At 40.2% G+C, this 12284-nt stretch overlaps 1 protein-coding gene across 1 annotated transcript in view; it reads right to left on the bottom strand.

The window, feature by feature from the left end:
* The window catches only part of arhgef28a (Rho guanine nucleotide exchange factor (GEF) 28a), a 410326-nt gene that overhangs the window by 76073 nt on the left and 321969 nt on the right, over positions 1-12284 (bottom strand). Inside the window, exons 36-37 of the mRNA XM_059644799.1 lie at positions 5413-5460; positions 1785-2273 (exon numbers count right to left, since the gene is read on the bottom strand). Of these exons, the coding sequence (XP_059500782.1) occupies positions 1785-2273; positions 5413-5460 (537 nt within the window). The remainder of the gene's footprint in view (positions 1-1784; positions 2274-5412; positions 5461-12284) is intronic.

The raw sequence follows: 12284 nt of genomic DNA, 5'->3' as shown, positions 1-12284 counted from the left end.
CATTGACATTGGCAGGACACATGAAGAGAGCAGCAAATAAAGCATACAATGTCCTGGTCATTCAGGGCATTCACGACAAGAACAAGCAGATCATGCTGATCCGAGTAGGACATTCGGTAGACCTCAGCTGCAGCATTGTATACTGTTCTCAGCGCCACATTACAGGAAGAATGTGAATGCACTGGAGAACACTGAAGAGATTTACATGAATGATCCCAGAAACTTTAGTAATGAGGATAGATTGGATTGTTCTCCTTGTAGAAAGTGGCTAAGAGGAAATCTGATAGAAGATTTCCAAATTTTGAGGAGGCAGAGAAAATAGGGACAAGCTGTTCCCATCAACAAAAGGATTATGAACAAGAGTCCACATATTTAAATTTCGTAGTGGAATAAACAGTCTTTACCTGCCTTGAAGTGAGGACAATACAAGTGTAAATAATTAAAAAGCTTTCTTAAATCCATATAAGTTATTTGCAATGTCACCGAATAATTTAAAAAGTACAAAATTCGAACAAAGCAAGGTATTCCCATAAAGCTTAAAGCGGTTACATTATAGATACTGGTTTTGTGATCAAGTACTTGTTTATACTGTTGGGATCTAACAGAACTTGGTTACAGCTGCTCCAGCCCATCATCACTCTCAGCCCATCCAAATAACTTTATCAATATATATTATGGCAAATATCCAGTCGTGCAAGCGGGTCTCTGTCAACTGAATAATATGGCAAACTCTGTTTAATAGGGTCAAGGAATATTAAGTGAATGTGACATCCGTTCCTGGAGAAGATCTCACATCAACCTTTTCAGTACACTACAGACAGTTTCGCAACAAAGTCACAGAATGCATTTCTCACGATATTAAATCTAAAACTACTTGTCACTGCTGCAAAATGGATTACTGCAATTTATGAAGGAGAATTAACCTATAGTATACATTGTGACTAAATCTCTTTGCAAAGTACACGAACACAGCTTAAAATTTGTAGTTTCACATTTTCTCCATTGGGTCTTGTTACTACACAATCAGAAAACTGACATCTAAAGGAAATCAAGACAAAATGTGCACATGGATGAATACATTCAGGAAAGGACCTGCAGGAAATGTCAATTATCTAACTATCAGTATTAATTTTTTTGTTAAATTGACCTAGTTATACCCAGCAGTGCTGATTGAATTGCTTTTGCTTTCCGAATTTTGCAACCATTCTTGAACCAAAAGGAAGTGCTTAATCTGGGAGTAAGTTGCTAATACTACACAAAGCACATAGTTCCCTTATCAAGTTATGGTTTAGAGACTTTCTATAAAGGATTGGTGTATTATGTTGACTGTGGAACTCTGTTTATCATACCAGTGTGTCAAGTCTTTGTTGTTAATAACACAAACTTAACGCAGACATTTTTTGTTATTCAGCAAAATTGAAACACTTCTTGAATAGGCACGATATAAAATATTTGTGAAATATTGTACAACAAATTCCATTGTTGTCTGAAATTTCATTGTTTATACCAGTGGTGAATATATGCTATCAACTGTATTATTAGCAAATGGTCAATTATTTAAAAACTAGATTGATATCATTGCACGGTTTGCTTTTGTGTCAGTTATTTCCTATCTTGCCAGCAACAAAAGATGTTTTCACAGTTTGAACCTTATGTTTTTTTCTAGTAACATGTAAATAGTGGTTGTTGAATGGGGTACAATGCTTCCCTTCTATTTCAAAACCAGTTTTCTAGGTTTTAGTAGGGCTCCTTTATCAATTTTCAATCCTAATTTTGTATTGTACCTGACTGGTTTCCTGTGGGAACATCATTACAGGCAGGCTCCTCTGTCGACTGTGTTTCCAGGCATTTAGATGCTTTTGCTGCGCCTCCAATTTGTCTCTTTCCTTTTCCACCATTCTCATGCCTTCCCTCAGTCTCTCCAGATTTTGCTGGTACTCTTTCCACTGGCTCTCTAACTCTTCCCGCTCTCGCCACATCTGCTCTGCCTGCTGCTGACATTCTTGCTCTCGTTCCTGTAGCCTACTCTCTTGTGCTTCCTGTTCCCGCTGCCTGCGTTCACATTCTCGTTCCCAACGCTTCTGTTCATGGTACAGCTTGCTTTGAAGTTTGCGTACGTTTGTCAGTTCTTCTCTTTGCTTCTCCATGTTGCGCTGCTTCTCTTGCTCGAGAAGCAAGTTCCCACGGGTGCCTTGGATATGAGCTGACCGCTCACGCTCCTGCAAGATCAATCGCTGCACTTCTATGTAACTGTCCTGCATGGTCACTACTGCCTGAAAGAAAAGTGAAAGATACGGTGCTGAGCAAGAACTGTATGTGAAGCACTATTGTTAGTCCTGTACAAATGTGGTTTCGGGACAGCGGCTCTTGGCATACAAACATTTAACATGTGTTTGATCATTTTCTTTTTGCACTTTCAGTCACCATTTGAACAAATGTGGAGGTAGTTAGTTTAAATGGGTTATGTTTTCAGAAAGGAATAGCACTTGCTGGAAATTATATCATGAAGTGTACAAACCAGTTGGGACAAGAGGGCCCTTGTGGCACAATGACAGTGGTTCCTACTTCTAGGCCAGCAGGCCCAGATTCAGGAACTATCTTTTCCAGAGTTAAGTATGATGATGCAGTGGCTTTACATGTTATTTTGTCCAGGACTTTTTTTTAAGAAAGAGAGGTGGATAGACAGAGGTAATGAGCATGTTGGAGTAATGTAAACAGCTTAAGGTGCCTTGGGTTTTTTTAAAAATGCAGTCTAAATAGGTGTAGCCACCTTGTATTGGTCCAGATTTCTTGGCTTTGGTGTTTTTCAGTAACATCAGAAGCTTCTGGCATCTCAACACAGTTGGAAGAGTTAGTCAATGTCTCCTGGCTTCTAGTCTCTCAGAATTTTCTCTTTATGTTTTTATCCTCTTGCATTGGAGAATTGCATGTGAGAATCAGTGTCTGAATTTTCCTTTTTTTCCCAAGGGGTATGTTTATGGTATGTTACTATATTGGAATATTACAATTAGTATTTACTGTACCTATTATTCTGTTAAGTTTTCCAATCGAGTTATGTTATTCTAAATTCCTGTGTCTTTGGTCGTATTTTAAATAGAGTGTTTAAATAAATTGCTTTGCTTCATATTAAGTAGTTTGATCAGTCACATTGCATCTGGAACGGGCACTTCACAATTGCCTTTAAAAGGAGAAAAAGTTAGGGTTTAGGTTAACTTCTTAAAATAATTTTGGGGGGTCTGGTGTGATCCATAACATATTTAATGATGTCTCTGAATAGGTTGATGCAGAAATTAAATATATATAATTTACTGATTACAAGTTAAAGTATTCAAAACCCAGCTGAGGCAAATGAACTCTTATGGCATGGCGGTACGTCTCTACCTCTAGGTCAGGAGACCCGGATTTAAGTCCCACCTACTCCAGGAGGTGTGAAATACCAAGCTAAACAGGGTGATTAGAAAACACCTCCAAACCATTAATGTAAAATCATTCATTAACATAAAATAAAATACGTAAATGTAATATGCATTATGAATTCCTATCCTTACACAATATATTTGTTTTCCATTGTATTACAGTCTTTGTGCTTGGGATCTAGGCAGCATGGTACCATCAAAAATGTAGTAAAAGTCAAGTGGAGGACAAAGTGGAAAGACATGTCAGAACACTGGTACACTGTGAGGTTCCACGCCAACCTGAAAGGTTTCATGGTGATTTGTTCTGGTGTGAGCCTATATGGTTGGGAGCTAATGAACCAGTTGTAAGGTGATTCATATCTCCACACCTTGCCCAACCTCCATCAAAAAAGCCTTCACTCTCCTGTTGAGCAATTTTGGGTCCATTTTTGAGTTGGATACTGAATGGACATACAATTCATGGCATGCGCACTTAAACAGTTGAGAGTCCTCTGGCAATTTTAGCTTCTGGCTTTATCAAAACACTTGCAGTGAGCTGCAAGCCTTAAACAAAGCCCACCATTGCAGGTTGCTGGTCAGAAGCAAAATTGTCTAGCTACTACGTGCATTTAGCAGGAAGGTCATAAGGCCTTTCTTGGAATAGTAAGAAGAGAGAGTAAGCAGTAAATTTGTTTAGCTGCAAGAATGAGAATTCACCAACAGGAAGTCCAGAGATGTCATTGGGGTTTTGCGGAACGTTCCTACCCTTGGAGCCTGTGGGAGATCTCTGCTGACTCCCAGGTTTCTTGCATAAATGACTAACTTGACTCTAACCAATCTTAATCTTTCAAGCTATTCGCTCTGCCCTTGTCAAACATACCAGTGACCAGATTAACTACGTTCAGTTTCACAAAATGCCATAAAGTGAGTCTTGAGATCTGAAGCTCTGAAACTGTTGTTCCAGCACCAAACCACTCGGGTCCTATTTATGGATTCAGGTGGCCCGAGGTAACTTGATCCAACTGATGCGGGTCCCACCTAAGTTTAGCTTCAAAATGCAATATTTAAGACTATTTGCTGTACAGCTGACAGACGTTCTTTATAATGCATTTTATTCTCTAGGTGCACATTTTTACTTGGAGGTCTGATTGCATTATGGGGTGCCTTGACCTTTATATATACAAGATAAATGGAGTGGCATACTGGGTTTGAACCAACGCAGTCTAGGCAGATGTAATATTTTTCATGTCATGAAAACTGCAAAAATTTCTATTTGAAGTCATTTTAGCATAATCACAGAGTAACATTGAGACTCTCAAACTTAAACAATTTCTATGATTGTCAATAACTTGGTAAACTTTCCCTGAAAGGCAATAAGATCAGGGACTGTGCAAAATAGCAAGGTCAGTCAAATCCAATATAAGGTTTGGAGAATCAGGAGGTTGGAACTGATAAGATGTGGTGAGGGTAATGTCTAAATTGAACTGAACTTGAATTATGTATGAGGAGAGAATGCTTGATAAATATCAATGCACGAAAGCACAGCCAACGCTCAGCTGGCTGAGCACACATGAACTAAAATATTTAACACTTGACAAAAGAATTGGTTCTGGATCTGGCAGCCAACCCAACAAATATCTCTGAGAAAAACATAAATACTCCTTTGATTGCTGTGCTCATCTATACCTGGGATTAAGATTTATTGTCAATGTGCTGGTAGCTGAGACCAGTATTGTACCATATCAGAGATGTATTCAACTGAGGAATTTATTATTGTAATTTGGTACAAAACAGAAAAAAGGCCAATGTTCTCCTATGTGCACAATCATTGATATTGATTCGTAAATATCCTATCTAAAAATAAATCAGCATCTTGCAAATTAGAAATTGTGTCCTGGAACCACTAGTATCTTTTCAAAGTCCATATATGCTAGGTCTGAAGGAACAGCTCCTAGCTGCTAAGGATGTAATCACATTGAAATGCACAAAGCTGATTAAAGAAAAAAAATGAACTTACCTGCAAACTGTAAAGAAGCTGAGTGATATTTTGCACACTGTGAACAACCTGAAACAAAAAAAAAATTTAATAGAAGGCATAAAATGATGCAAGTCCTGGTTAACACACTCCAGTTAAAACTGACTGGCTGTTAGCATTAATTTTAATGTTATTCCCCCTTGTTTAGAATTCTCTTATCTGAGGAAACGGCTTATTTGTATGCATTACATTTCATCTTTCTATTATCTTAACCATCTTGATTTGATTATCCTCAGGTTCTAATAAAGTTCTAACAGACCTCTGTTTATTGCTGTTAGAGAAGCATGCTGCCAAAGCTTTTAGTTTTGCACTCACCTGGATAAATGCAAGAATATCAAATTTCAAATGGTCACAACAACATATACCACACAATGAAATGGTGCTGAACGGTTAGCAAATTGACTCTGATTGGCCAGGGCATTGGTATTGACGGAGGTAGCAATAAGAAATTTATGGCTCCTTTTGCTCTGGCTAATATAAAGTAGGAGAGAGAGAGATAATGGGAACTGCAGATGCTGGAGATGAGCAAAGTTTGAGCATTCTGTTTTGTTTGCAAAGAATGGGTTCTGGTCTATGAATGAATGTCACTTTTAGCAAGCATGTTCGTTGGTGCAACTATTAGAACACAGAGGATCGTTCAATCAATCAAAATACCTAATTACAGATTCACATCTAATAGTCAATGTCATGACTTGTTCTTTGAAAGAGTGGTCTGCTTGAGTACAGTCTGTATTGTGCCTATTATGGACAGCTGGAGGAACCTACTGTTTGATTCAATCAACAATTGGGATGTATGTCTGTAAATGTGGCATCACACTGGCACTTTGCTAAATTGTGCGGTACACAGAAAATCCTTTTGGACTGATGGCAGCATCCAATGAGTAGAAAATACTATTCACATTGGCAAAGCATGAAATAGCTTGTAAATCTGTTGTTCAACCTTTTTCAAAAACGTACTTTGCTTTTGAGGGTAATTTGACTTAGACCGGATAACAAAATTTGTCAGTTCATGTAACAAACAGCAAGCAACCATGTGATGTGAATAGTCACTGTTCCATAGGATAGCTTTGACAATCTCTATTTCTGTGCCACATTAGCAAGATGAACAAGCTGATAACGTCAATCTACATGAATCCCAGTGCATATATTGTGGTAGACAGTAGTGTAGAACATACTTGCAGATTTCTCAACCAGCATGGAAGGAAAGGCAACTTAGTATTAAACCATTCCATCTCAGAAGTTTGAGTGTGAGATAGAGAGCATTACCATGTGCAGGAAAATCTTTACACGCAGATACAAATTCAAAGATCATAACCTTTCAGCTACTTATGAATATGCATATTTTCCCTGTATTTGCTTATTGGATCACTTAATACATTTAAATTCTTTTGAGAGATAACATTTCAGCTTTCTAATCTCAATGGAATACAAGTCACGTTCATATATCCATATTGTATCATAATTTGTACCAAGGCATTGTTCTGGTAAATCCCCTTTCCAAGCATAGCAATTTGAACAGCCCCATCCAAATCAAACTCCTGGGAAAATGAAGATACAAAATTTGGAATATGACTAAGTTAAACAGTTGAAGTACAACTAGGTTTCAACTCGTAAAATATAGTTTCGAATAGACATCAGGAGATTCTCCTTCACACAGAATGTGGTCAATAAATTTCTTCAGAGAGAAGTGTGGGGTTAGAACTCCCTAGAATTATGTAACAACCAATCAAATACTACATTGTGGAGAGAGTAGAAGAAATATTCTGGAAGGATGAACTCAGATGCGCTAAATGGCCTTATTCAGATATGTGATCTTGTGATGTAAGGATTCAAAGCTATATTGCAGCAGTTATATACTGCTTCGCCCAGTATTTTACTAAGCATTTTTCAATTTCTTTTCTCTATTTCAGAGAAAGGGGAGAAACCCTGATAGTAGTGTTGGTTCACATCAGTAATTTGTTCTACTCTTGAAAATAATAGGGCTTGTGAGTAGACAAGAAACTGGCAGCTTGCCCAAGGCAAATTACATTTTTCAATGCCCCTCCTGCTCATGCTGTCAGTTCAGTGAGCAGATGAGGGATGTGTTAGAATATCATTTTAAGCAGATATTGTCTGGACTTAATGGAGGTGTCAGTTTAATAGAGGTTGTATATCGTGAATATATTCAGACAAGAAATCAAAACTGTTGAAAAATACTAATAGAAACAAACTGTATATCAATACATAGAAATGTCCAAAAAAGTTGAAGGGAACATAAATGCAGGCACAGATAGGTTGGAGTAAGTAACCTGTTTCTGTGCTGTAAATTCAATGTGGTATTTTGTTATGCAGGGAAAAAATTGATTTCTTGTTAAACCTCTGTGCTACTGTCGAATCTTGCAAAATTAATAAAGCAACTTTAAACCAAAATCTACAAGACATAACTTCATAAATTGAAACACAGAAAAAAGCAATGTCAAGAATTCTCCTTCATCTCTTGCCACCTTGTGGCAGACAACAAAATTACATATTTAAAGATGTTCGAATCCACTTTCAGTAGAGTTGCAATTGTTCTATATGTTAGTGAACAAAACAGTTACTTTAGAAGTTAGGCAGTTAAGCACCAGCTCTACCTCACATCTCTCAAGTCCAAGTTTGCCTCTATATTTGTTCGACGCTAAGACTGGGCTTCATTCCAGATGTCTGTCTCCCATGGTGTACCTGCACAACAACTTACTTGCCTATCAGCCCTTTTTCTGTATCAGAGATAATGGGAACTGCAGATGCTGGAGAATCCAAGATAATAAAATGTGAGGCTGGATGAACACAGCAGGCCAAGCAGCATCTCAGGAGCACAAAAGCTGACGTTTCGGGCCTAGACCCTTCATCAGAGAGGGGGATGGGGAGAGGGAACTGGAATAAATAGGGAGAGAGGGGGAGGCGGACCGAAGATGGAGAGTAAAGAAGATAGGTGGAGAGGAGAGTATAGGTGTGGAGGTAGGGAGGGGATAGGTCAGTCCAGGGAAGATGGACAGGTCAAGGAGGTGGGATGAGGTTAGTAGGTAGGAGATGGAGGTGCGGCTTGGGGTGGGAGGAAGGGATGTGTGAGAGGGAGAACAGGTTAGGGAGGCAGAGACGGGCTGGGCTGGTTTTGGGGTGCAGTGGGGGGAGGGGAAGAGCTGGGCTGGTTGTGCATCATGGGCCTCCTGCACTGCCACAATGATGCCACCTGAAGGTTGCAGGAACAGCAACTCATATCCTGTTTGGGAACCCTGCAGCCCAATGGTATCAATGTGGACTTCACCAGCTTCAAAATCTCCCCTTCCCCCACCGCATCCCAAAACCAGCCCAGTTCGTCCCCTCCCGCCACTGCATCACACAACCAGCCCAGCTCTTCCCCTCCACCCACTGCATCCCAAAACCAGCCCAGCCTGTCTCTGCCTCCCTAACGTGCTCTTCCTCTCACCCATCCCTTCCTCCCACCCCAAGCCGCACCTCCATTTCCTACCTACTAACCTATCCCACCTCCTTGACCTGTCTTTCTTCCCTGGACTAACCTATCCCCTCCCTACCTCCCCACCTATTCTCTCCTCTCCACCTATCTTCTTTACTCTCCATCTTCGGTCCGCCTCTCCCTCTCTCCCTATTTATTCCAGAACCCTCACCCCATCCCCCTCTCTAATGCACGGTCTAGGCCCGAAACGTCAGCTTTTGTGCTCCTGAGATGGTGCTTGGCCTGCTGTGTTCATCCAGCTTCACATTTTATTATCTTAGCCCTTTTTCTGTATACTGCTTTCACATTCTCCAATGCCTCGGTTTTAAAATGCTTGATCTTGTCTTCAAATTACTCCATGGCTCCCAACTCACTAAATCGGAGACCTCCTCCAGTTCCAGAACCTTTCAAGAACATTGTCACTCACCAATTCTGATCTCTTGTGCAACGCCATCACTGCTGGAAACACCTTAAGTCCACTAAGCACAGGAATTTCCTCCCAAAATCTCTCGGCTTCTACGTCCTATCCACTTTTAAAACCCTCACTGAAACTTAGCTAATCGACCAAACTTTTATTGCTTGTCTTAATATTCCTTTCTTTGATTCAGTGTCAGCTTATGACTGTTTACACTCCTTTGAGAAACTTTCCTACATTAAAGGTGCTGTATAAAGGCAGGGTGTCATTAAGTCATGTTCAGCCATGTGGATTTATCGATGAGCCGGTGGTGAGCGTACAATAGTAACATACAAATATGTATCATGGATAAGAAATGGTTACAAAGGAACAAAGTGGGTTGACATTTCAGTTTCTTCTGCTCTTTGTTAAACTGAAAACTATAGAAGTTAGAATCAAAGAAATTGTAGGAGACATTCAATCTGTATAAAAATTCCTAATGTGCAGTTATATATTTTCAAATCTAGGCTGACACTCTAGTGTAAATCTGAGTAAGTGTAAAGGGCTGATTTTTACCCATCCTTTATCTGTTCATTGGGAACAGTTAAAGGTGACACTGGCAGCCTTCATTTGTCGACTGTCTCTTTCTGAACTTGTTGCACTCCATACCTTCAGGTCTTGTTATCTGTGTTGCTAATAAGGGTGATGTTGCTGTGACTGCTTACATCTGCTCCACAGATGCTGTTTGCCAGCTTTCAGACACTTCATCCTATCTCCTCCTGGATCGTGACCTCACCATTGAACATCAAGCTGTTATTTCCAGACTTTAACTGACCTCTGGAGATCTCCCTTCCACAGCTTCCCATCTCATAGATCCCCAACCAGGCACAGCTCATTTCGACTTTCTTCTCAAAATCCACAAACAGGACTGTCCTGGCAGACCCAGTCAATTAACCTGTTCTTACCCATTGAACTTATTTCCTGTTATCTTCACTCTATTTTCTCCCCCCTTGTTCAGTCTCTCCCCATTTACACTTGTGATTGTTCTGATGCTTTATGTTGGTTCCATAATTTTCTGATCCTACCGCTTCATCACACACATGTAATCACTTGACAATCTATCCTCCATCAGGATAATCTGAAAGCTCTCTGCTTCTTCCTTGAAAAACCGGCCTGCACAGTCTCCATCCACCACCATCCTCCTTTGTTTGGCTGAATTTGTTCTCACTTTGAACAACTTCTCTTCTAACTCATCTCATTTTCTCCAAGTCAGAGGTGTGGTGGTTGGTATCTCTGTGAATTATACCTGGATCTTTGTAGGATATGGAAAACATTCCTTATTCTAGTTGTGCTCAGACAACCACAATTCTTCAATACATTGATTATTTCTTCAGTTCTGCTTTCTGCTCTCATCTAGAATTGGAAAAATTAATCATAGAATCCCCACAGTGCGGAAGTAGGTCATTCATCCCATTGAGTCACATGGACCTTCTGAACAATATCTCACCCAATATCTGTAACCCTGAATTTTCCCATAGATAATCTACCTAGCCTGCACATCCCTGGATGCTATGAGCAATTCAGCATGGCAAATACACCTAACCTGCACATCTTTGGACTGTGCAAGGAAATTAGAGCTCCTAGAGGAAACCAACGCAGACGCAGGGAAATGTGCAAACTCTACCCAGACAGTCGTGGGAGGAGGAATCAAACCTGGGTCCCTGGTGCTGTTATGTAGCAGTGCTAACCACTGAGCCACTGTGCCATCCCGTTTACAGTTTTGCTTTCAATTTCCATCCTTCTTTCACCTTCACCTGGGCCATCTCTGACTCTTCCTTTCCCAGCCTTGACTTCACATTTTTCATTTCCGAGAACAGGCTATCCATCAATATCATTACAAGCCCATCAATTCCATTGAAAACAAAACAAGAGAACTGTGGATGCTGTAAATCAGAAAAAAAAACAGAAATTGCTGGAAAATCTCAGCAGGTCCAGAAGACCTATGCAGAGAAACCACAGTTAACATTTCGGGTCCAGTGGCCTTCTGAAGAAACGTTCAACGTGATTTGTGCCCCCAGGTGCTGCCAGGCCTGCTGAGATTTTCCAGCAATTTCTGCTTTTGTTCTATCAACTCCACAATTATCTTGACTATGCCACCTCACGTCCTGCTGGCTGCAAGGTTTCCAAGTCCATTCTCCCAGTTTCTCCATTGCCTTTGCCCTCACTTTCTATTCACTAGTGTCTGCACTCAAGGATCATCCTCTGCCATTTCTACCACCACCAAACACACTTTTTCCTTCACTACACTGTTAACATTCTGCAGGGGCCATTCTCTCTGCAATATCCTGATCCGTAACTTAATCCCTCCTAACACTTCCTTACTGCCTATGGCACCTTTCCATTTAATCACAAAAGGTGTAACACTCGCCCATTCACCTCCTTTCTCCTCAACTTCTAAGGCTCCAAACATACCTTCCAGGTGAAGCAGCAGTTTACTTGAGGTTTTCTCGATCTAGCATTCTGTATTCGCCACTCACAATGCAGTCTCCTTTACATTGGTAAGACCAAATGCAGACTGAGTGACAGCTTTGTGGAACACCTCTGCTCTGATTGTAGAAATGACTCTGATCCCCCAGTTTCTTGCTATTTCAATAAATTACCTTTCAGGCTACAATGAAAACTGAAATTGCTGATGAAACTTGGTGGGCTAAAGTGTCTGTTCTGTTCTGTTCTGTTCTAACGCTTCACTTTTTACTAAGGCACTTTACAGCTTCAAGATCCCAAATTGAACTCAATAACTTCAGAAACTGACTGCATGGTAGTTTAGTAGTAAGACAAATTCTCTCTCTTTCACACCTGAATTTACACCCATTTTATATCTCCTTTTTTCTTGATCTACCATCCACAATCCCTTTGTCTTTTGCACTGGACCTCCTCCTCTGTCAAATGCAGAGACCAAAACGATCCAACACTTTTCAGTTCTGGAGG

The sequence above is a fragment of the Stegostoma tigrinum genome, chromosome 3, assembly GCF_030684315.1.
Source record: "Stegostoma tigrinum isolate sSteTig4 chromosome 3, sSteTig4.hap1, whole genome shotgun sequence".
Lineage (NCBI taxonomy): Eukaryota > Metazoa > Chordata > Chondrichthyes > Orectolobiformes > Stegostomatidae > Stegostoma > Stegostoma tigrinum.
The sequence above is the reverse complement of the archived record's forward strand: the minus strand, read 5'-3'. Positions and strand labels throughout refer to the sequence as shown.